The sequence below is a fragment of the Corticium candelabrum genome, chromosome 2 (genome assembly GCF_963422355.1).
Source record: "Corticium candelabrum chromosome 2, ooCorCand1.1, whole genome shotgun sequence".
NCBI classification, from domain to species: domain Eukaryota; kingdom Metazoa; phylum Porifera; class Homoscleromorpha; order Homosclerophorida; family Plakinidae; genus Corticium; species Corticium candelabrum.
The window spans coordinates 7,586,833-7,611,542 of NC_085086.1; the positions used below are offsets into that span (position 1 = coordinate 7,586,833).

Here is a 24,710-nt window from a genome sequence, read left to right on the forward strand (position 1 = left end):
GTGTGTGTGTGTGTGTGTGTGTGTGTGCGCGCGCGCTTCCGAATGTAGCATGGCAGCCTCCTGAGCGTGTCGGCTCTGAAAGATTTGACCCACTCCGGCTTACCATCTGGCTTCTGCGATATCTTCAAACGTCATCATCAAGATAAACCATCTCAGATCGACAGGAGTGCCACACCCAGCGTTTGGGAGCGAACCTATGGCAACATATTTCTTTGCGAAGAACACCCGCCGCGCTACTCCCAAGTTGTAAAGTTTTTCGATTGTTTGCAACGTCGAAGTACTCATTGTCGTGACTTTACGTCTATTTCCGATCATCGCCGATGGAGACGGAGGCCACGTGCACGTAGTCCAGCAGTCACAATGGCGTCGCGGCATGGACGAAAGAAGTTGGTCTCCAGCGTGGAAAGAAGTAGAACGATGGTCTATGGTGCGTGCGGGAGATCTCTACTGTTGGGTTATTAAGGCTGCGGTCACACTACATCCACATTGCCATTGACATTTCCAGTATGTTGGTCGATCACACGTACAGTTGATAGCTCATTACCGCAATGTGAATGCCAATGTAAATAGAATGTGAATGAGAATGTCAATGTGGGCTGAGATCGGCCTCTAGCATTGACATTACCATTGTTTTGGTCAGTCGACTACGCAGTCCTACGCTACTGCAGTCGCTAGAGTTTCCCTACCACCTGTACAAAGCATCAGTTTGTGTTGACGACTTTGTCCTTTCGTATTGACTCGATTCTTCTGCGCGCAACAAAGTATGTCGACTGAACGGGATCCTGCCAGTACAACTGCTAGTGCTAGCGCAACTTCAAAATGAAAGCAGAATGTGCAGTGGCCTACCAATTAACGTCGAGCAGAAACTACTAATTGAAATCTGGGCGGACGTGCTAGAGCGTATTGGTAACATCATGGTGACAAAGAAAGCCAAAGCAAGAAAGGCAGCGGAGCTGCTCAATGAGTATACGACAACAGAAGCCTTCAAGGTGCCAACGTTCACTTTGGCAACGTTCAGCTGGCAAGAGTCGTGTACAGTTGCGAATACCAACCAGAATTATTACCAGAATGAAATCTACGTGCTCCAGAGCGACGCCTTCACACAAAGCGAAAGCCCACATCTGGTGAAAAGACTACCCGGTCACTCTGAACTAGCACCAAGTACCAGAAAAGAAAAGCATCGCGATGATCTATCGGCATTTTTGCACCACATCCATTCCTTCGCGCAATGACAGAAGTACAGATGTGACCGCTTGCCCACATTACCATTAGTACGCAATTAATGTGAATGACAATGTCACCCTGGTGTTAATGTAGTGTGACCGCAGCCTTAGATAGAAACAGCAGTTTGACATTTCTTGCTGTGTGGAGAACTAAACGATTCAGGACACTGTACAATATATAACCAATTTACAAACTGGTAGTAGATAAACTGAGAAGAGATTTGCTTTTTCACTGTTTATGCCATCATCTTTTGAGATGGGCTAGTTTAGGGTTTAGGGCGTGTTTGTTGTGTGTGTGTGTGTGTGTGTGTGTGTGTGTGTGTGTGTGTGTGTGTGTGTGTGTGTGTGTGTGTGTGTGTGTGTGTGTGTGTGTGTGTGTGTGTGTGTGTTTAATGAATATCTAGTGTGCAGTTCTGAAGCTAACAAGTATGAGACAAGATCACAGTTTACTCATCATAGATGAGAGTTTACATGCAAGTCTTAGTTAACGATTTACGACATAGCCAGTAAACCTTCAGATCGTTTGAATGTTCCTCCAGAGTGGAATTGTGTTTATCCACAGTGGTTTGCAGTTTCTACACCATATCACAATAACTATCATTATTACAACTAGAAACTTAAAAGTGTTTTAATGAAAACCTGAAATTCATGTTGAAGACGGTTGGCAATTGACGAGAGTGATGTTATATTTTGTTGAAGCTTTTCTATCTGTTGTCATAAAATGAAGCATACACATTACATATACGCAATGTACGTTGCACGATCGTAATAGCAAACCTGTTCATCTTGAATTTGTGTGCGGTCCAAGAGCAACCTGGTCGTGTTATTGACCGATTCCTGAAAGACCTACGTAATAAATTCCAAAAACATACATTGAGGCTTCGCAAATTCTAGAGACTTTCATTACACTTGTAGATGCGTTTAGTATTAACAGTGATCTAGATGATTGGCGAGCAAATTCAAATTATGATAGGTTTCAGACTTTGACTTCAGAATTCTAGCTACCAAGTATGCTGCCCAAGGATATCATGCATACGCAGTCTGCATCTTATAATTGACTTTAGGTGTCCGTTCATTTTCATTTTTCAAAGCAGGAGTCTTTCAATTAATTGACGTCATGTATTCATACGCAACAGACAAATAGATTGAAATTACTCGCAAGCCACTAGCTTCACACATACACATGTCAGAAGACAAACACAATACAAAGACAGACAGAATGAAAGAAGAGGCTGAGCCACGTGGGCCATGGCCTACCCATTTCCTGAAAACGGGACTTTCACCAATGATCTTTCAGCAACAACTTCTTGATATATTGGTTCAATGATTAAATAATTAGCTATTTTAACTTCACTGCATGAGGACTGGGCTTGGCCACATAAGACCTGCATGGCCCACTCCATCATCTGAGGAGCTAGCTTGAGCGTCAACCAGCTGAACAGCAATGTACCATAAGCATTAGAGCCCAATCTGCCATTTTTTTTACTTTGTTGATTATCTTATGCTAATTTTGGTATCTATTAGCTATTGACCCAAATGTCCGCCTATTATTTTTTGTTGGCTTGCATCTTGTAACCCTGGGTTGAGTCTGGGAAATAATCAATCACCTCTGTTGGTTTAGAAACACCTCAATTAATTACTAATATTTAGATGCTGCTATTCGAAATAGCTTCGGATAAATTTGCATCAACAACTACGGGAAATACAGCAGCTACAGTACACGCATACTGAGAAGAAATGCCAAGCCAACATTCTTACAAAAGTGATTTCTTTCTCTCAGCAGGGTCGACGCATTACTTTGGTAGTAACATGTGGATAATTTGTGGCATCGCCTCACGTGACGATTTAGCACATACAACCATTGTAAGTGAACCTACCGTTTACGCGTACAAACCAAGGAGGTACCGCCCACATCCGTCTATAGACCCACCCACATTCGTCTATCGATCCGCTCACATTGGCATAATAGTTAGTCGGTCGTCAACGAAGCGACGCATTTATTAATATTGTCAATTATTGTCTAATATTGTCAATTATCATTGAGCTCCCCACTAGATATAGAATGATGCGATCAGCATAATTTGGTCGACCAAGACTACAAGTAACGACCTCATCCGGCGCAAAACATTTGGTCCAGACACATCTGCTGTCTACAGCTGCTATCCAATCTCAACCGCACCATCTGCTGGCAACCGCTTGACAAACAATGAGATACAATTGCTACCATAGCTAAATCACCTGTGCCCGTTTTCACCGTTACAGTAGCTTCCAAAACCAAATAATCTCGTATACGTATGTAGATAAATGGAAGTGTTCAAGTTTACAAACTGCTGCGTATCCATAGATACAGTTGTTTGGGCGAGCAAGAAATGAAAACAAAACAAGGCAGAGCACGGCCGCGTTCACAAAGTTGGTAGAGAACTCCTTCTCTAGTGTACTATTAGGAAGATATGCATGCAATAGACCTAACCGCAACGCAGTGGCGACATGCTTATTTCCAGACAATATAGAGCAAATTATTATATATTAACCTAGATTAATTAATTGTTGCAATGACCTTCGTCTCTTCTTCTTGCTGTGTAAACTGTTGTCTCAGATCGTTCAGGTCAGCAGTGAATGTTTGTCGGATGTCCTTGCGATAGGAACAAAAAATTGCCAGTAACAGATCGAGAGGAGAAGTGAGTGCGAAATGCACACTGCGACTACTAAACTACCTGTATTTCTGCCTGCTGAGCCCGTATGGTGGCGGTACACTGAAACAAATCGTAAGACACACAATATAGTGATGTTTCTACACTACACTGCGACCAGTTACCGTTTCCATCAAGTTTCCGACCAGACATTGGTTTGACTCGCTACCGAGACATTTGTTGACGTAGAGCTGAAGACGAAAGAAGGAGTAAACGTTGCATACTAAAATTTTTAGTAGACCCTAGACGTACAGACTGCATGCAATGCAGCATGCACGCACAGTCGAGAGAGAACACTTGTTGAGAGAATATTGTAGAGACGTTTGCCAACGCATAGAGACAAATTACTACTTGTGTCGACTGCTGCATGTGGTCAAATGCATGATCCTAACTAGGTAGTCATACCTCAGCTACAAGTACTGACAGCCAGAGAAAGATTTTCTTCATACTCGAGCTCCTGGTCTCCGTCTGTGTCTGTGTCTCTCCGCTAATAGATATGAACCAAACGTCTCTAGATGATAATTACGTTGTAGAAGGATGCCAAGCAAAAGCGCAGTTGCTGCCCTAGAAACCAAAAGTCCACGCCTACAAACTATCTAGAAGTATGCATCATTTTCAAGCCGTACGTACTAGTACTACTAGTAGAGAATTTGCAAATATTTCCGCTCTTTGGAGCACGACCAAGGGCGGTCAAACGCAGAGTAATAGGGGTCTTCTACTAGATAATTGGTATTTTAGACATTCGATCTAGCGTTTCACTGACACTATATTTCACTAGAGATTAAAGATATCTAGTATAATTTAAATGTATTAGGCACTGGTAGTAAGGCGAGGTCACTAGAGAATTCACTGGAATGTAGCAGCCGTATCTTAATTAAAGAGTTCATGGCATTTTAGTATATCTACTGTAGAGCACCTTTGATCTCCCAAAATTAGTGGACTAACAAATTCCTCACAAAATAAAGAAGATTGCATGATTACTCAGTCTAAACACTGTACTTTCAGTAAGCCTCTTACCGCCTAGTTGCAGTTGCATTACGTACTGTATCCTCTGGTCCTGCCAGCCACTGCAAGTTAACATATACGGGTCATAAAATTATTGTCACGTGAGTAAGGAAGCCAATCCGCACTGTGTAGCCTCTGTCGTTTCGCGACCTTCATAAAGTAGCACCGTTTTGTAATAGACGTCTTCATTGCCACGTAGGAAAACAGCGACCCCAATCTTAATCTAATTAATGTCTAGACATGCACGTAACTATTTCTAGCTAGCAGAAGAAAATGGTGCAACTACTCCTTCCGGCGTCGGCCATTAATGCAAGTCAGGGTACGTTTAATCATGTGATCGGCTAGTGGACGATACCGTTGTTCATCCTGTGCTGGAGGGACCACACCTACGCATCTCTTTGGTTTGACGGCAACAGTTTCAACTTTGACATGTCTGTCTCGTTAGTGGACAAATTTATTTACTTGTTTATGCTTTCTTCTGTTTACTTTAGTGTGTGTGTGTGTGTGTGTGTGTGTGTGTGTGTGTGTGTGTGTGTGTGTGTGTGTGTGTGTGTGTCTGTGTGTGTGGCGTCTGTAGCTGAATTTGTCAGAGAGTTGCAGTTGGATAATGGGACATCCGGGACCCTTAGGTCGTGGGCACAGGATGAGCGCAGGCGTAAATAAAGGTGCACTCCGTCGTCTAGCACTACGTCCACGCAAACTTGATTGCATAACTAAGCAATCAAGATAAAAGGTTCGGCTGAACTACAAGCAAAGCTGGATATGAGAGCCCTAGATATTAGCAGCAAATAGCCTGAAAACGATGATCACGTGAGAAACATTCAGTCAACGCGCGCTAACGCTATAGCGCACGCGCTCTGGTGAGCGACATTGGAATCTCACGAAATTAGCTGTAATGTGATCTTATACTGTGCACAAATTCCCGTACGTTTACTTTAGTCATGTTGATCAAGATCAAGTGATGTCCCATTCGTTTGTCGACCCCGATCCTTGGCAATCTCTTACCACGAATTTTTCTTATGTAGTCGACAACTTGATTGTAGACCGAGACCTGCTTCGCCGTTTGGTCAGCTATAACCTAATTACCAAGGACGAGTTTGAAGAGTGGTGCTGTTGCGAAATACCGCTGAGTGAAGCGAACGTCGATAAGCTTGTTTTACGGCTACACAAACAAGATCCAAAATTGTTTCCAAAGTTTTGCACAATTTTGAAGGACGTTGGACGAGGAGAAATGGCTCGACGACTCAAGGAAACTGCTGTAAAAATTGAGCTAGACGCAAGCGTCTTCGGTTAGTTCTGTGTTGTATGTTTAGACTGAAATGAGTGTCATTGCTTTGATGTCTATAGCTAAGGAAAACAGTCAAGATGATGGCGTGAAAGCTTGTTACAAAGCAAAGAAAATCGACGTGGGTAAATCTAAATTGTTGGCGGCTCGTATAGAAAGTTTGTGCAGTCGTGATTGTGCATCGACGTGACCTAATGTAAAATTATAAAAATAACAGGTGCAAAGATTTCAAGTGAAAAGCAAAGACCGTGTGAACAATGTCTCTCTTCGTCGTCAGGGTGGTCATTATCACATAATGACCAATTTACATCACGTGGCATGAAAAGTGAGATCCTAGTCGTGATGGAGGTAAAATGGGCCGTTGAAGGTTTTGCTAACTCTTTCGTGTTTCCTATGGTACAGGAGAACGAATTCAAACGCAGGATGAAACACACGGCGTTACGGGCAATATTCCTGAAGACCGGGCGTGGTCTGCTCTAAGAAAGAATCATGTGTTTCTAATGAAAAAATTGCGTTGCGACGACTGTTTTCTTGGCACATTGTATCAAGAATACGTTATATCAATTGACCAGTTTGAGATGCTTCGAGCAGACAATCTAGATCACAAAGAGAAGATTCACCGACTGATCGTGTACGTTCTTCCAGAGAGACAGCCTCGCATGTTCTGGAAATTCTGCAAAATTCTTCGCCTTCTGAAGCAGACTTTGGTAGCTAAAAAGCTAGTGCAGAGCGTTTCAGTGTACAAAAGCACTATACAAGGTGAATGTCAATGCCAAACAACTGTCCTTGATTTATTGTTTTGCAACAAAAAAGTGTTTATTATAGGACTTAGTAAATCTGGAAAGAAGAGCAGTTTGGAGCAGACTGTTGGAAGATTGAATATCAATCGTCTTGGAGCAGACAAGAAAGCGGCTAAGAACAAGCTCGGCAATACAGACAACTAGGAAGAGCGTACGGACAGCTGTCTAGACCAAAACACCAGAAAAGACTTTGGCTAAAGTACCAGAAAGACAGTACAAGACTCAAGCAATAGAAGGTGAGAAAACATTACAAAATGGAACTGTGTAAATAATCTCAAAGCGTTCACTGGATCCAAGAGTGGCAGAGTAACAAAGCCTTAAATTCCCGTAAATTCACCTGGATGAAAGTGTGCCAGGGTAACAACCCTAAATTCACATACATTCACCTGGACGAAAGAGTGCCAGAGTAACAACAGAGTAACAAGGCTCGACATACGTGGCGGTAGAGAACGATCCTACTCTTTCTACACTACCACTACAGCACTCACTGGAAGTCGGTGTTAGTTGATCGTCTACTGCAACCAGCTGTCTAAAATCTGGATCAGGAGTCACAAGTTGATCACTTGCCCTTTTCGGAACTAGAAAGCCGTCCAGCCGTTGACACGTAGCCGCTGCTTGCCTCCTTTTTCTATCTTTTTCCTGAGACCGTCCCATCTAGTGTCACTGTGACAAACACACACTTCTCCACGTTACCAGGTAGCAGACAGGATAGCCAAATATCTGGCACGTACTTTGGAGTTCCAACACATCCCTCGGAGTCCTTTTGCCTTCTAGCCCGGACTTCTTTGTGAACGGGTCCGCGGAGGGTGCACATACACCCAGTGCACATACACCCAGTGCACCCCCCCCCCACCCTACGGGCTTGCTAAAATCAAACAACGTCTACCACACTACGCGGAAATGGCTTATTGGTTTAAAACTAATGTCACTTGACTAATTAATTGTTCTCGATAAGTTCGGATTTTTTGTACCCATTAATAGTGAAAGCCCTAAATATTTACTTTCCAGCCACTCTACAGCTAATGGATCATTAGCGAACTGTTGAAAACTCCACTAAAGATAACCCTCTAGTTAAGTTACTCTCCATATTTGTGGATATATTTAGAATTTACTAATTAACATTGTATACGTATACGTGTAGGATGTTGGTTCTGTAAATACTCCGTTAGAAAAATGCATGCATGTCTCCTTCTATATATTAGGAGGGTGTGTGGAGTTTGTTGAATGTTTCCACTCCACGTTTACAGCGCAACAAAACATGAAACGCGTTGCTGAAGAGTCTAGAATAGAGACCATAACTTAGTGTATACATTACAGTAAGTGTATTACAGTAAGCTAATTAACTTGATTTTAACTTTGTCTGTGCTCTATCAGCAATAAACACTTTTGTTGTGCATTTTCAAAATGTGTTCCTTATATACCTGAGAAGTCATGTTCAGGGTACCGATAGCCTCTGCAGATTTAACACGTCTTGCTGAAGAGTCTAGAACAGAGAGTGTACGCAAATATTAATCAGTCCTCTGTAAGAGTGAGTAAATTAAGTAGGGTGTAATTCTCTGCATTAGAGAAATCAGTCTTGCATGCAATCAAGATGACAATGATCATCGTTATCCTGCACACACACACACACACACACACACACACACACACACACACACACACACACACACACACACACACACACACACACACACACACACACACACACTACATGTACCGCTACTTCTCTCTCTCTCTCTCTCTCTCACTCTCACTCTCACTCTCTCACTCTCACTCACTCACTCACTCTCTCTCTCTCTCTCTCTCTCTCTCTCTCTCTCTCACACACACACACACACACACACACACACACACACACTGTTGGCAAGATTGTCATACGCAGAAATTTTCATATTGATATGATAATATGATCAACCGATATCAATCATGTTTACAAACAGAAACACAGACACAAACAAAGACAGAATGACACAGACATACATACAGAAATACATACATACAAACATTCTTATTACTACAACTTGTTTTCCATTACTGTGACTTGTTTAAGTCGACCCATGAGTCGTAAACTCAATTTACTAGTAGTAGTTTACTAATACTAATAGACAGACAGACAGACAGACAGACAGACAGACAGGCAGACAGACAGGCTTTGATCTGATTTGAAAGACGATCAGAAAAAAAGGTGTGTATCAAGCTGCAAATATGCAATGCAGACGTTGTTGAGAGAAACTTCAGCTTTAAGCAGACAGTTATGAACATTTAGAGACTGAGACTGCATGTTTGTTTTGTCTAGTGTGTGTGTGAGTGTGTGTGTGTGTGTGTGTGTGTGTGTGTGTGTGTGTGTGTGTGTGTGTGTGTGTGTGTGTGTGTGTGTGTGTGTGTGTGTGTGTGGTGTGTGTGTGTGTGGTGTGGTGTGTGGTGTGTGTGTGTGTGTGCGTGCGTGCGTGCGTGCGTGCGAGCGCGCGCTTCGGAATGTAGCATGGCAGCCTCCTGAGCGTGTCGGTTCTGAAAGATTTGACCCACTCCGGCTTACCATCTGGCTTCTGCGATATCTTCAAACGTCATCATCAAGATAAACCATCTCAGATCGACAGGAGTGCCACACCCAGCGTTTGGGAGCGAACCTATGGCAACATGTTTCTTTGCGAAGAACACCCGCCGCGCTACTCCCAAGTTGTAAAGTTTTTCGATTGTTTGCAACGTCGAAGTATTCATTGTCGTGACTTTACGTCTATTTCCGGTTATCGCCGATGGAGACGGAGGCCACGTGCACGTAGTCCAGCATTTAAAATGGCGTCGCGGCATAGACGAAAGAAGTTGGTCTCCATCGTGGAAAGAAGTAGAACGATGGTCTATGGTGCGTGCGGGCGATCTCTACTGTTGGGTTATTAGGGCTGCGGTCACACTACATCTACATTGCCATTGACATTTCCAGTATGTTGGTCGATCACACATACAGTTGATAGCTCATTACCGCAATGCGAATGCCAATATAAATAGAATGTGAATGAGAATGTCAATGTGGGCTGAGAGCGGCCTCTAGCATTGACATTACCATTGTTTTGGTCAATCGACTACGCAGTCGTACGCTACTGCGGTCGCTAGAGTTTCCCTACCACCTGTACAAAGTCTCAGTTTGTGTTGACGACTTTCTCCTTTCGTATTGACTCGATTCTTCTGCGCGCAACAAAGTATGTCGACTGAACGGGATCCTGCCAGTACAACTGCTAGTGCTAGCGCAACTTCAAAACGAAAGCAGAAACTGCAGTGGCCTACCAATTACCGTCGAGCAGAAACCACTAATTGACATCTGGGCTGACGTGATAGAACGTTTTGGTAACATCATGGTGACAAAGAAAGCAAAAGCAAGAAAGGCAGCAGAGCTGCTTAATGAGTATACAACAACAGAAGCCTTCAAGACGCCAACGTTCACTTTGGCAACGTTCGGCTGGCAAGAGTCGTGTACAGTTGCGAGAATCAACCAGAATTACTACCAGAATGAAATCTACGTGCCCTAGAGCGACGCCTTCACACAAAGCGAAAGCCCACATCTGGTGAAAAGACTACCCGATCACTCTGAACTAGCACCAAGTAGCAGAAAAGGAAAGCATCGCGATGACCTAGCGGCATTTTCGCACCACACCCACTTCTTCGCACCATGAAAGAAGTACAGATGTGACCGCTTGCCCACATTACCATTAATATGCAATTAATGTGAATGACAATGTCACCCTAGTGTTAATGTAGTGTGACCGCAGCCTTAGCAAGAAGCCGCAGTTTGACATCTCCTGATGTGTGGAGAACTAAACGATTCAAGACACTGTACAATATATTACCAATTTACAATCTGATAGTTGATAAACTGAGTAGAGATTTGCTTTTTTCACTGTTTATGCCATCATCTTTTGAGATGGGCTGGTTTAGGGTTTAGGGGGTGTGGTGTGTGTGTGTGTGTGTGTGTGTGTGTGTGTGTGTGTGTGTGTGTGTGTGTGTGTGTGTGTGTGTGTGTGTAGTGAATATCTAGTGTGCAGTTCTGAAGCCAACAAGTATGAGACAAGACCACAGTTCACTCATCATAGATGAGAGTTTACATGCAAGTCTTAGTTAACGATTTACGACATAGCCGGTAAACCTTCAGATCGTTTGAATGTTCCTCCAGAGTGGAATTGTGTTTATCCACAGTGGTTTGCAGTTTCTACACCACATCACAATAACTATCATTATTACAACTAGAAACTTAAAAGTGTTTTAATGAAAACCTGAAATTCATGTTGAAGACGGTTGGCAATTGACGAGAGTGATGTTATATTTTGTTGAAGCTTTTCTATCTGTTGTCATAAATGAAGCATACACATTACATATACGCAATGTACGTTGCACAATCGTAATAGCAAACCTGTTCTTCTTGAATTTGTGTGCGGTCCAAGAGCAACCTGGTCTTGTTAGTGACCGACTCCTGAAAGACCTACATAATAAATTCCAAAAATATACATTGAGGCTTTGCAAATTCTAGAGACTTTTATTACACTTGTAGATGCGTTTAGTATTAACAGTGATCTAGATGATTGGCGAGTAAATTCAAATTATGATAGGTTTCAGACTTTGACTTCAGAATTCTAGCTACCAAGTATGCTGCCCAAGGATATCATGCATACGCAGTCTGCATCTTATAATTCACTTTAGGTGTCCGTTTATTTTCATTTTTCAAAGCGGGAGTCTTTCTGTTAATTGGCGTCATGTCTTCATACGCAACAGACAAATAGATTGAAATTACTCGCAAGCCACAAGTTTCACACATACAAATGTAAGAAGACAAACACAATAGAAAGACAGACAGAATGAAAGAACAGGATGAGCCACACGGGCCATGGCCTACCCAATTCCTGAAAACGGGACTGTCAGCAATGATCTTTCAGCAACAGCTTCTGGATATATTGGTTTAATGATTAAATAAATAAGCTATTTTATCTTCACTGCATGAGGACTGGGCTTGGCCACATAAGACCTGCATGACCCACTCCATCATCTGAGGAGCTAGCTTGAGCGTCAACCAGCCGAACAGCAATATACCATCAGCATTAGAGTCCAATCCGCCATTTGTTTTTACTTTGTTGATTATTTTTATGCTGACTTTGGTATCTATTAGCTATTGACCAAAATATTCGCCTATTATTTTTCGTTGGCTTGCATCTTGTAACTCTGGGTTGAGTCTGGGAAACAATCAAGCACCTCTGTTGGTTTAGAAACACCTCAATTAATTACTAATATTTAGATGCTGCTATTCGAAATAGCTTCGGATAAATTTGCATCAACAACTACGGGAAATACAGCAGCTACAGTACACGCATACTGAGACGAATTACCAAGCCAACATTCTTACAAAAGTGATTTCTTTCTCTCAGCAGGGTCGACGCATTGCTTTGGTAGTAACATGTGAATAATTTGTGGCATCGGCTCTCGTGACCATTTAGCACATACACCATTGTAACACAAAGTGAACCTCCCGTTTACACGTACAGACCAAGGAGGTACCGACCACATTCGTCTATAGACCCACCCACATTCGTCTATCGATCCGCTCACATTGGCCTAATAGTTAGTCGGTCGTCAACGAAGCGACGCATTATTACATTGTAACCAGAGTTACTACTAGATCACACAATGGCAGGTGCATAGATACGTATAATAATACACTTGTCTAATATTGTCAAATATCATTGAGCTCCCCACTAGATATAGAATGATGCTTATCAATTATCATTGAGCTCCCAACTAGATATAGAATGATGCGATCAGCATAATTTGGTCGACCAAGACTACAATTAACGACCTCATCCGGCGCAAAACATTATGGTCTACACACATCTACTGTCTACAGCTGATATCCAATCTCAACCGCACCATCTGCTGGCAACCGCTTGACAAACAATGGGATGCGATTGCTACCATAGCTAAATCACCTGTGACCGTTTCCACCGTTACAGTAGCTTCCAAAACCAAATAATCTCGTATACGTATGTAGATAAATGGAAGTGTTCAAGTTTACAAACTGCTGCGTATCCATAGATACAGTTGTTTGGGCGAGCAAGAAATGAAAACAAAACAAGGCAGAGCACGGCCGCGTTCAAAAAGTTGGTAGAGAACTCCTTCTCTAGAGTACTATTAGGAAGATATGCATGCAATAGACCTAAACGCAACGCAGTGGCGATATGCTTACTTCCAGACAATTTAGAGCAATTATATATTAACATAATTAATTCATTGTTGCAATGACCTTCGTCTCTTCTTCTTGCTGTGTAAACTGTTGTCTCAGATCGTTCAGGTCAGCAGTGAATGTTTGTCGGATGACCTTCGTCTCTTCTTCTTGCTGTGTAAACTGTTGTCTCAGATCGTTCAGGTCAGCAGTGAATGTTTGTCGGATGTCCTTGCAATAGGAACAACAAATTGCCAGTAACAGATCGAGAGCAGAAGTGAGTGCGAAATGCACACTGCGAATACTAAACTACCTGTATTTCTGCCTGCTGAGCCCGTATGGTGGCGGTACACTGAAACAAATTGTAAGACACACAATATAGTGATGTTTCTACACTACACTGCGACCAGTTACCGTTTCCATCAAGTTTCCGACCAGACATTGGTTTGACTCGCCACCGAGACATTTGTTGACGTAGAGCTGAAGACGAAACAAGGAGTAAACGTTACATACTAAAACTTTTAGTAGACCCTAGACGTACAGACTGCATGCAATGCAGCATGCACGCACAGTCGAGAGAGAACACTTGTTAAGAGAATATTGTAGAGACGTTTGCCAATGCACAGAGACAAATAACTATTTGTATCGACTGCTGCATGTGGTCAAATGCATGAACCTAACTGGGTAGTCATACCTCAGCAACAAGTACTGACAGCCAGAGAAAGATTTTCTTCATACTCGAGCTCCTGGTCTCCGTCTGTGTCTGTGTCTCTCCGCTAATAGATATGAACCAAACGTCTCTAGGCGATGATTACATTGTAGAAGGATGCCAAGCAAAAGCGCAGTTGCTGCCCTAGAAACCAAAAGTCCACGCCTACAAACTATCTAGAAGTATGCATCATTTTCAAGCCGTATATACTACTAGTAGAGAATTTGCAAATATTTCCGTTCTTTGGAGCACGACCAACGACGATCAAACTCAGAGTAATCGGCGTCTTGTACTAAAATAATATGTATAGCTAGACATTCTAGCCTTTCACTGACACTATGTTTCACACTAGATATAAAAAATAATTTATAATTAAAGATATAAATTAAAGATTAATAATTAAATAATTAATAAAATAAACAAAGATAAAAAATTACAAAAAATAATTAATAAAAAAATCAATAAAATAAAATAATTAAAGATATAAAAATTAATTTAAATATACTAGGCACTGACAGTAAGGAGAGGTCACTAGAGAATTCATTGGAATGTAGCAGCCGTATCTTAGAGTTCATGACATTTTAGCATATCTACACTAGAGCACCTTTAATTTTCCAAAATTGGTCGACTGAAAAATTTCTCACAAAATAAAGAAAATTTTATCATTGCTCAGTCTAACGGTCAGTGGACGGTTCGGCCATTTAATTTTCTACATTTCAATTTTCATGTTTTCATTTTTCAATTTTCAATTTTTAGTAATTTTTTTAATTTTTAATTTTTTACTTGCATTCTTATTTAAAATTGGTGTGTTTATTAAATTTTAATTTTTAATTTTTAAATTTATAATTTTTAGTTTTTAATTTTCCACATTTTTGTAAAATGGTTTTCATCTTTTGATGTGTTGATGCTTGTGATCTTTAGATTTATCTTTTAAAATTTGATTTTTAGGCACCGATGTGCTCAAAACTAGAATCTTAAACGCGCTGTTCGCTTTTCTATTTCTAACATGAACAGAAAATAGAAAATTGAAAATTGAAATGACCGAAGACGCTAGACACAGCAAGGGTCTCAGCGGGGGTCCCAGCAGGACTTCCATTCGCACGCGTGTCTCAGGAGATCACGTTTCCAACACGCTAACAGGTGTCTGTTTTTACTTTGCTTTCCGTCACGTGCCAAACCACGTTGGCAACTCTTGACAACTCTTGACAACTCTTGACAACTTCGCTCTGACACACAACGTTGTGCCAGCGAATACCTCGGTCTCTAGCTGTGTAGGTACACGTACTGTACGTGCATTGTACACAACACGCTACCATTATTGTAGATGAACCGGTTGGAGGAAAATGCTATGTTATAACTAGATAGGCTCCCCACTAGCTAGCGGATCGCCGAGTTGGCAACTGTGGTGACGAAGTATACGGAACGACGTTTGTTGCTAGGAAAAATCGAGACACAATTAAAACATCGAAACCGTCAACCTACTACAATTAATTAAGTAGTAGACTGCGCGCTTTCACGGGCACACTCTAGATGTAGTACACGGTACCGGTGTCACGGGGATTTGTGCACCCGGTGATTTGTGCACCCTCGCGCTTTGCTCGCGATTCCAGACCGTCGACTCGATGCTCCAGACCTCATGTCGGGTACACATATCACCGGTCATGATGCAAAGCTGCTGGTGATTTCGGACCCCGGTGATTTGTGTACCCTTGTGCTTTCCTCGCCGTCCCAGACTGCTTTCAAGCTACAGGGCTCGCGATCGTAATGCAAACTAAAGTACTCTCTGTTCCCGATCACCTATTGTACATCTGCATTTAGCTAGAGAACGAATATCTCGTGACAGTTGCACCCGTGGCCGGAAGATGACCATGAAGAAGCCGGATGTTGACTGAATCGAAGAAGCCGGATGTATGATGACTGTGGCTCAACCGGATGATGACTGACTCCTAGAACTGCCGGATGGTAACTGTGACTCAACCGGATGACTGTGATCACAGTCACATGTGACTCAATCGTATAATGACTGCGGCATGCCGAGGGTACACTATATATTTAGAGACACAGCTCTAGCGCTGGATTCAGATGCAGGTTGTTGCAGTTGTGCAGTTGAGTGTCTACAGTCGCGAGCAGTTGTGTATCATAGTACGTAGAATTGATTCTTTGGTTAGCTACAGTTGATCTACTCTAGAGTTGTAGCTGTATCTACGACTTCGTACTAATATGCTTCTATTTGGCTTGTAATGAGTTGTCTCAGTCTGGACGCGCGTGATAGAGCCATATGGATAATCCAGAGTTGACGGATGCAGAGTCAGACGTAGAAGCTACAGTAAGATAGCATTGACATCTGCATGCATTAGTATTGGAGAAATGCTCTAAACAATTGCAACGTTACAATTACTTTAATGATGTGGTAGGAAGTAGATACTGTAACTTCAGCAGAACAATGGTCGGAAAACATTGTGAACTCATACAAAGAGTTCCTAGTCTCTGGAGGGACAAACTGCACCGATATTCCAAGCAGGAAACGAAAGTCATTTAGAAGAAGAGCAAAAGATTTTACAGTTCAAGATGGAAGGTTGTACTACACAAAGACTCCAGATTTACTCAGACTGGCACTTGGTAGCAAAAATGAGCAAGATCGTGCCTTTCAGGCTAGTGCATCATAATAAAAATTAGTTGCAGTTACTTGAAATAGCTATGTATATGAGTGAAGAATCACTCTGTTGATTGATGTAGGAGTGTCACGTAAATCCAATTGGCGGTCATCTGGGAAGAACTAAAACCACTGACAAAATAAGGAGCAGATACTACTGGCCAAACCAGTACATTGATATCACAAATCAGGTAGAAATTTTTTTGTTACTAATCTTGTAAAATAATTTAACTAGCACAATTAATGTTGTCTAGATAAGAAAATGTGATAGGTGCCAGAGGACGAATTCTGTTCTCAAATTGCAGTCAAACGAACTCCACCCTATTCCTGTTCGTTCAGAAGTGTGGAGTCTAGTTGGAATTGATCTCATGGGACCGCTGACAATGACAAGTCAAGGAAACCAATACATACTAACAATGACATGCTATTTCAGTAAATGGGTTGAAGCTTTCCCCATATCAGACAAAACTGCTGTTACAGTGGCCAGGGCTTTGTACACTGCCTACTGTAGGCATGGAGCACCAAATGATATTATCACTGATCAAGGCAGAGAGTTTGTCAACCAGGTTGTATGAGATATGTCCTATGTGCTTGTTAATTAAATCATGTATGTCCAATGTAAACTATGCTTCACCTGTAGGTGTATGTACCACTAGTTGGATGCTTATACTGTGTTTGCTTCAACAGGTGAGCAAGGTACTCCATTGTCAATTCAATGTCAGGCAAAGAATAACAGCTGCTTATCATCCTCAGTCTAACGGACTAGATGAAAGAACAAATCAAACAATTAGAAAGTAAGATAAACAATATAAGAAGATAAGTGTGGTTCTATTGCAATTAGAGTATTATGACTACATAGATGCCTTGAAAAATTGGTAATAGAGCATGAAGAAGACTGGGATGAACTCCTTGACCCAGTTCTCTTTGCTATTCGAACCAGTGTTCAAGAGTCCACCAAGTTCACTCCTTTCTTTTTAATGCATGGACGAGAAGCTAGGTTTCCTTTAGAAGCTGAAAACAGTGAGATCACTTCTGTCAGTCAGTTGGGTGATGTGCAGCAAGCAGTACATCATCTAAAGGAAATGAGAAACAAAGTTTTCCCTCAAGTAAAAGAAAACATTGAAAACGGTCAGGAAAGACAGAAACAACAATACAGAAAAAGAAAAGGAGCTGTAGTAAACTCTATCCAGGTTGGACAGACTGTTTTGCGATTAAATATGCTAAAAAGGACAACGAAGGTCATAAGATGGAAGACACCTGGCCTGGACCATACAGAGTTATAGAAATGACTGCATCTGGTGGCTGTGTCCTTCGTTGCATCAAAACTAATTCAACAATGAAGCGCAAAGTTAATATTAGTCAGCTGAAGATCTACAATACACCACACAAGTCTTCTGAATTGGCAAATGCGACAAGCAAAGATGATGAATCAGCTGCTACTAGGATCAAGGGCAACAGCAAGCCAAATTTCTCAGATTTAGAACGTCAGCTATTTGATCAAAGTCTGTTACGGCTGTGGCGCACAGGAGCAATATGGGAGGCTTGGAAAGCTGAAGAATACGACAAGAGAGAGGTATGCTTACATCTAGCTACTGGCACATATTGATTAGTTATGTTATGGTTACTGCATGTACTTTGTGTTTTGCAGCTTGCTGAACATACAAGCTCTGTTGAAGAATGTTGGCTTAGTGTCAATGTAGACGTGGCTCTGTGGCTAGACTGTCGAACGTATGAGAAAAAGCCAACATTAAAACGAGTTAGTGATTTTGTGCTAGTAAATCCTGTTGTTCATCAAGAGTTCAATGATTTTGCAAAAGCTGAAATAACACCAGAATTGCAATTATTACTAGACGTGGACTTAATTAAGGTCTGGGAAACTGACAAAGCACTCTCATTGCCAAGGGTGTCTCGATATCAAAACGTGTATGTCAGCATCAGCAGCTCTCAACTTGATGACCTATGTCTGTGGGTATATGATATGAGAAAGCTGTATAACAGTAAAGGAAGAAGTTTGTTTGAGGTAGTTAATAAGAGAGCAAGTATGCCTCAAACATTGTCTAGTCTAACATCAGCTGCCGAGAGTTCACAAAGAGTAAGTCAACTGAATTTGCCACAATAACCAGAAGATTTGTTATAAAATTTTCTTTTGCAGTGGGTACATGGTCTGGATCTCAATGAAACTGATAAATATATTATACAAGGCAAGTGTGCCGACGGCTTTCTAACTGACAAGCACATGCATGCTGCTCATCAGCTTCTATTAAAGCAGTTTCCCTACATCAGTGGACTAGAGTCAACACTCCTTTGCCAGACTTACGGATTCGCTCATGTAACAAGTAATGGTATGAAATAAATACCCCTCTCACTGACATGACACACACACACACACACACACACACACACACACACACACACACACACACACACACACACACACAACACCACACACACACAACACCACACAACACCACACACACAACACCACACTACACCACACTACACTAATAGTGTAATATTATCAAAATAATATTATAAGCATTCATGTGGTTTGTAATAATAACAAATGCATTTTTGTACAGCTATTCAGATTCATTTTACAGGAAGTCATCATTGGGTGACTTCAACCTGCTTTGGCAAACAAGTACGACTATACGACAGCAATGTTGGCCTACACTTGTCTCCTTGTATGGAAACACAGCAGGCGCAAATCTATCAATTGGCTCACAAAGACAACATTCTCATGGTAGAACAAATGCCAGTGCAACAGCAACAAAATGGTAAAGATTGCGGTCTATTTGCAATAGCATATGCATTTCAGGCAGCTCTAGGAGATGATGTAACCATCATGCATTTTGATATTTCCAAAATGCGACAACATCTGATTTACTGTTTGGATCGAGAGGAGCTCTCACCTTTTCCAATGGAAGAAGACAAGCCATTGGAAACATGTGACAGAAGTCACTTTTATATTACTTTGCACTGCACGTGTTTGTTGCCAAAGACACATGGCAAGATGGTAGAGTGTTACGTCTGTGAAAACTTGTATCATGACAGATGTGTCACAATGTCAGGTAGTGAGCCTTGGATTTGCGCTAAATGTAGATAAATGTCTTGCTATACACGGCTTCAGTATTAATTTGTTCAATTAATACATCAACTTTAAATATACAAAGTTGAAACTGAGAACTAAGTCAGAATCTAGAACCTTAATTAAACATTTGACAACGATGTCTTCTCTAGACTTACCTTAAATTGGCAGCTGTGTTAAGATTTCCGTCCCATAAGTCTCTAGTTGGCATACACGCGTGCACATCAATGCTCCTACAGCGATCCCCAGTTGCAAGTTGAGAACTGCAGGCTTGTAGACCCATCTATGCTTGCAGCTGAGTCTGCAATCGTCTCCAACTAATGTTGGAGTGAATCTCCTTCGTACATCAACAACGTCAGGCTGGTCAACCGATTGATTGGTTACGTACTGACTGACATGTAATGTAATTAGATTCACTATCCCGTATGTGTAATCGGAAATAGAACAGAACGATTCTGACTGTCACGAAGTGCACAGCTGTAACCGTTATCTTACATGGTGTCAGGAGGAAAGAACCGACAACAGCATGGCAGAAGGACTGAAACCGCCTCAAGCATTCACAACCACACTGGAAGCAGCCAAAGAATGGCCACAGTGGCGGGACCATTTTACATTCTACATGACAGCAACAAAGAAGGACAAAGAAGACGAGAAAACGAAAGTCGCAATACTACTCACGGCAATGGGAGGGGAAGCCATCTCCGTCTACCGAACATTCACTTGGGCCGCAGACGGCGACGAGGACAAACTGGACTGCGTCATTAGAGCGTTCAACAACTACTTCAAGCCTAAAAGTAATGAAATCTACGAAAGATTCCTGTTCCTGCAGAGGAAACAACAACCGAATGAGCCCTTCGACAGCTTCTACACAGATTTGCTGCGCCTGGTGGAAACCTGCGGATATCACCAAGAGGAGAAAACGAAGATCATCCGGGACCAGATTGTAATCAATATCACCGCAGACAACGTCCGCGAGAAACTGTTGGCAGAATCTGACCTAACCCTAACCAAAGCTGTAGACATGTGCAGGTCAATGGAAGCGACAACCCGTTACATTGCCAGTATGACATCAACCGCCACAGCCTTGAAAGAATGCGTCACCGACGCGGCGGCGGTACACATGGTGAAAGCCATGAAGCAGCGCCCTTGCCACTACTGCGCGACAAACCACAAACCAAAAAACTGCCCAGCATGGGGAAAACAATGCAAATATTGCGGCATTATGAATCACACGGCGGAAGCATGCAAAAAGGCAGAAAAGGACAGACTAGCCCGACGACAAACAACAAAGGAGACGGCCAATGCGATATCGCCACAACGAGCCACACCAGACACACCAGAGAACGAGGAGAGAGACCATTTCGCTTACTGCACCGGTACCACGACACAAACCAGTAAAACAAAGGCTAAAGTCTGGAACATAATACTGGACATAGGAGGGAGAGGTTTGAAAGCCAAAATCGACACAGGTGCAACGTGCAACATACTACCATTCACTGCTTACCGCGTCCTCTGTGCTAGCCCTCCCACGCCAACAGAAGTTCAGCTAACAGCATACGGAGGAACAAAATTAGATGTCTGTGGGAAAACAACCATGGAGGCAACATTTCAAGGAGTCACCCGCAGGATGGAATTCATCATAGTACGAGAGAACGTGGAGACGCTCATAGGATTGCCTTCCATCACTGACTTGGGACTAATACAACAGACCCTAGCAGTGGATGCAACAGGGGACACACACACAGCTATATCAGAGTTCAAAGATGTCTTTAAAGGACTGGGACGACTACCAGGAGAGTACAGCATCAAACTAAAGACAAATGCACAACCAGTCATCCAACCAGCTAGAAGAGTTCCATTTAGGTACAGACAGGAACTGAAGTCACAACTGGATGAAATGGAGAAACAAGGCATCATAGCCAAAGTAACAGAGGCTACTAATTGGGTCAGTCCCATAGTCCTTGTAACAAAGCCAGGTAAAGACAAACTAAGGATATGCATTGATCCAGGAGCGTTGAACAAGGCTATACAAAGGGAGCACTATCAATTGAAAACACCCGAAGAGATATTCGGCACGTTGGCAGGCTCACAATATTTCTCAACCCTAGATGCTACATCTGGTTTTCTACAGATTGCCCTAGACAAGGAAAGTAGCTACTTGACAACAGTGGCAACTCCTTTTGGGCGCTACCGGTATTGCCGACTACCTTTCGGAATCAGCTCTGCCCCAGAAGTGTTTCACAGAATAGTGACAGAATCCTTTGCAGACATACCTGGGGTACACACCTATGTGGATGACATCCTTGTATCAGGCTGTAGCATAGAGGAGCACGACAAACGCCTTCAGATGGTCCTCGAAAGGTGTAGGGAGCTGAACCTTAGACTCAACCGATCCAAATGCCAGTTCAGAAAGACTGAATTAAAGTATCTGGGACATGTGCTTACATCAAAAGGGATAAAACCTGACCCAGAAAAAGTCGAGGCCATTGAGCAATTCCCAAAGCCACAGTCCAAGACAGATGTTTCAAGACTCCTGGGCCTGGTTACATATTTGTCGAAATTTTGTCCTACTTTGGCTGAGACAGCCAGCCCACTGCGACAGCTAACACAGCAGGAGACTGCATGGGTGTGGGACTCCGTTCACGACCGCACCCTACAGCATGTGAAAGATCTAGTGACAAAGGCCCCAGTACTACGACTTTTTGATCCAGCATTACCAGTGAGACTAACTGTGGACGCATCACAACATGGGTTGGGAGCAGCTGTTATTCAAGAGGGGCACCCAGTAGAATACGCGTCAAGAACAATGTCCAGCATACAACAGAAATATGCACAAATAGAGAAGGAAATGCTTGCCATCCAGTTTGGACTAACAAGATTCCATCAGTATGTGTATGGACAAGATGTCATAGTGGAGACTGACCACAAGCCACTACTTGGAATACTGAAAAAGCCCCTTGCTGAAGTCAGTCCTAGGCTTCAGAGAATGCGCCTACGATGTCTCAAATACAACTACACACTAGAGCACCATTCCGGGAAAGAAATGGTCCTGGCCGATTCTCTGAGCAGAATGCCATCTACAACACCCTATACAGACTATGATGAACTAACAGAAGAGCAAATCGACTCCGTCACAGAGCAAATCATTCCCACACCACTTGGACGTGAAAGATGTACGGAAGCGACTAGACAAGACCCTACAATGCAGGCACTCATCACTTACATACACACAGGATGGCCACCTACAAGGAGGAGTGTCCCGGGTCCAATCAAACCGTACTGGAATGTGAGACACGACCTAACAGAGAAAGACGGCATTGTCCTCAAAGGAAGCCAAGCTGTCGTCCCTGTGACAATGCGCAAAACGGTGATGAACAGTATACATGAGGGACACTATGGAATAGTGAAGTGTATAGAAAGGGCCAAGACGTCAGTGTACTGGCCTGGCTACACCAATGAAATACATGACATGGTAGCGAGTTGCAGCAAATGCCAAGAAAATCGAAGCCAGAACCCAAAGCCAGACACTAAACCTCATGATGTTCCACACTACCCCTACCAGAAAGTGGGAACAGACTTGTTTGAACTACAAGGGGAACATTACCTACTTACCATCGATTACTACAGCAAATGGGTGACCATAGATCACCTCCAGTCAACGAAAGCAGCTGATGTGATAACTATCCTAGACAAGCATTTTGCCAATTTTGGAATACCAGAAACAATATTCTCGGACAACGGGCCACAATACGCCAACGAAGAATTTCGCAAGTTCTCCAGGAAGCTGGGATTTCAACACACCACATCCAGTCCAGGCTACCCAGCCAGCAATGGCCAAGCGGAAAGAGGTGTCCAAACAGTCAAGAAAATGATGGCCAAGATGTTGGAGGAGGGCCGTACAATCAATGACGCTCTAAGAGTCCTTAGGAACACACCAATAGGAGGAGACCTGCCTACTCCTGCCATCCTGCTACAGGGGAGACACCTCCGAACCCAACTAACAATAAATACTGAGACTCTGGTTCCACATAACATGGATGCAGACAAGACCAGACAAAAACTAATCGCCCACCAATCCCAATATGCGTTCTATGGAGCCACAGGAAACACAACGAACTCACCTCTGCTTCCTGATGAAAGCGTAAGGACAATGAGAGGAAAAAAATGGGTACCAGCAAAAGTCATTGGACACCACACAGAGCCCCAATCCTACATCCTCAGACTAGCAAATGGACGGACAGTGAGAAGAACTAGAACACACATAAACAGGACAACAGAAGTGTGGGATGACAACACAATGTTCGCTAAGTACACTCCGACGGGACAACAAACAAACACCAGCCTGCCAGAAGGACAACCACCAAATCAACCTGAAGAGACAAACGTACTGCCAGACACGGAGATCAGATCTCCGAATACAGAAAGCCCTCCAAAATCTGCCAAGTCCCCAACTACACCTGCAAGTCAACCTGCAGTCAAAACAACAAGGCTGGGGAGGATCTCAAGACCACCACGACGCCTACTGGAGGACTACACTACGTAATTAGCAACCATTGCTTGACACTGCACTTTTGAGTTGAAGTCACCCAGAGACAGATAGATGACATGTAATGTAATTAGATTCACTATCCCGTATGTGTAATCGGAAATAGAACAGAACGATTCTGACTGTCACGAAGTGCACAGCTGTAACCGTTATCTTACACTGACTTCACTCACAAAACGACGCCTAGAGACGAGTATTCAGTAATATCAATTGCTCGAAACGTTGTCACGGTTTGGGACGGCGAGGAAAGCACAAGGGTACACAAATCACCGGGGTCCGAAATCACCAGCAGCTTTGCATCATGACCGGTGATATGTGTACCCGACATGAGGTCTGGAGCATCGAGTCGACGGTCTGGAATCGCGAGCAAAGCGCGAGGGTGCACAAATCACCGGGTGCACAAATCCCCGTGACACCGGTACCGTATACAAGGGTGGGCGTGGTACTCTAGAGCAGGTCACATTTCTCATTTGCATGACGTCGCACAACTCACCAAGTAAACAGACATGCACGTC

At 42.8% G+C, this 24,710-nt stretch overlaps 2 protein-coding genes across 2 annotated transcripts in view; one reads left to right on the top strand and one right to left on the bottom strand.

The window, feature by feature from the left end:
• LOC134176437 (uncharacterized) overlaps nt 1-13,980 on the bottom strand; it is a 25,599-nt gene extending 11,619 nt beyond the window's left edge. Inside the window, exons 1-8 of the mRNA XM_062643108.1 lie at nt 13,894-13,980; nt 13,614-13,679; nt 13,513-13,551; nt 13,281-13,430; nt 3,781-3,855; nt 2,001-2,069; nt 1,863-1,931; nt 1,736-1,798 (exon numbers count right to left, since the gene is read on the bottom strand). Of these exons, the coding sequence (XP_062499092.1) occupies nt 1,736-1,798; nt 1,863-1,931; nt 2,001-2,069; nt 3,781-3,855; nt 13,281-13,430; nt 13,513-13,551; nt 13,614-13,679; nt 13,894-13,935 (573 nt within the window). The 5' untranslated portion in view covers nt 13,936-13,980. The remainder of the gene's footprint in view (nt 1-1,735; nt 1,799-1,862; nt 1,932-2,000; nt 2,070-3,780; nt 3,856-13,280; nt 13,431-13,512; nt 13,552-13,613; nt 13,680-13,893) is intronic.
• Nucleotides 13,981-20,175: 6,195 nt separating this feature from the next.
• Nucleotides 20,176-24,323, top strand: LOC134198238 (uncharacterized protein K02A2.6-like). Its single transcript, XM_062667597.1, has one exon. It carries the CDS (start codon nt 20,176-20,178, stop codon nt 24,190-24,192), a length of 4,017 nt encoding a protein of 1,338 aa, XP_062523581.1. The 3' UTR covers nt 24,193-24,323.
• The last annotated feature ends 387 nt before the right edge of the window (nt 24,324-24,710 follow it).

What these genes read in the sequence shown, in the direction of transcription:
- LOC134198238 (XM_062667597.1), top strand. Translation starts at nt 20,176, where the DNA reads ATGGCAGAAGGACTGAAACCGCCTCAAGCATTCACAACCACACTGGAA.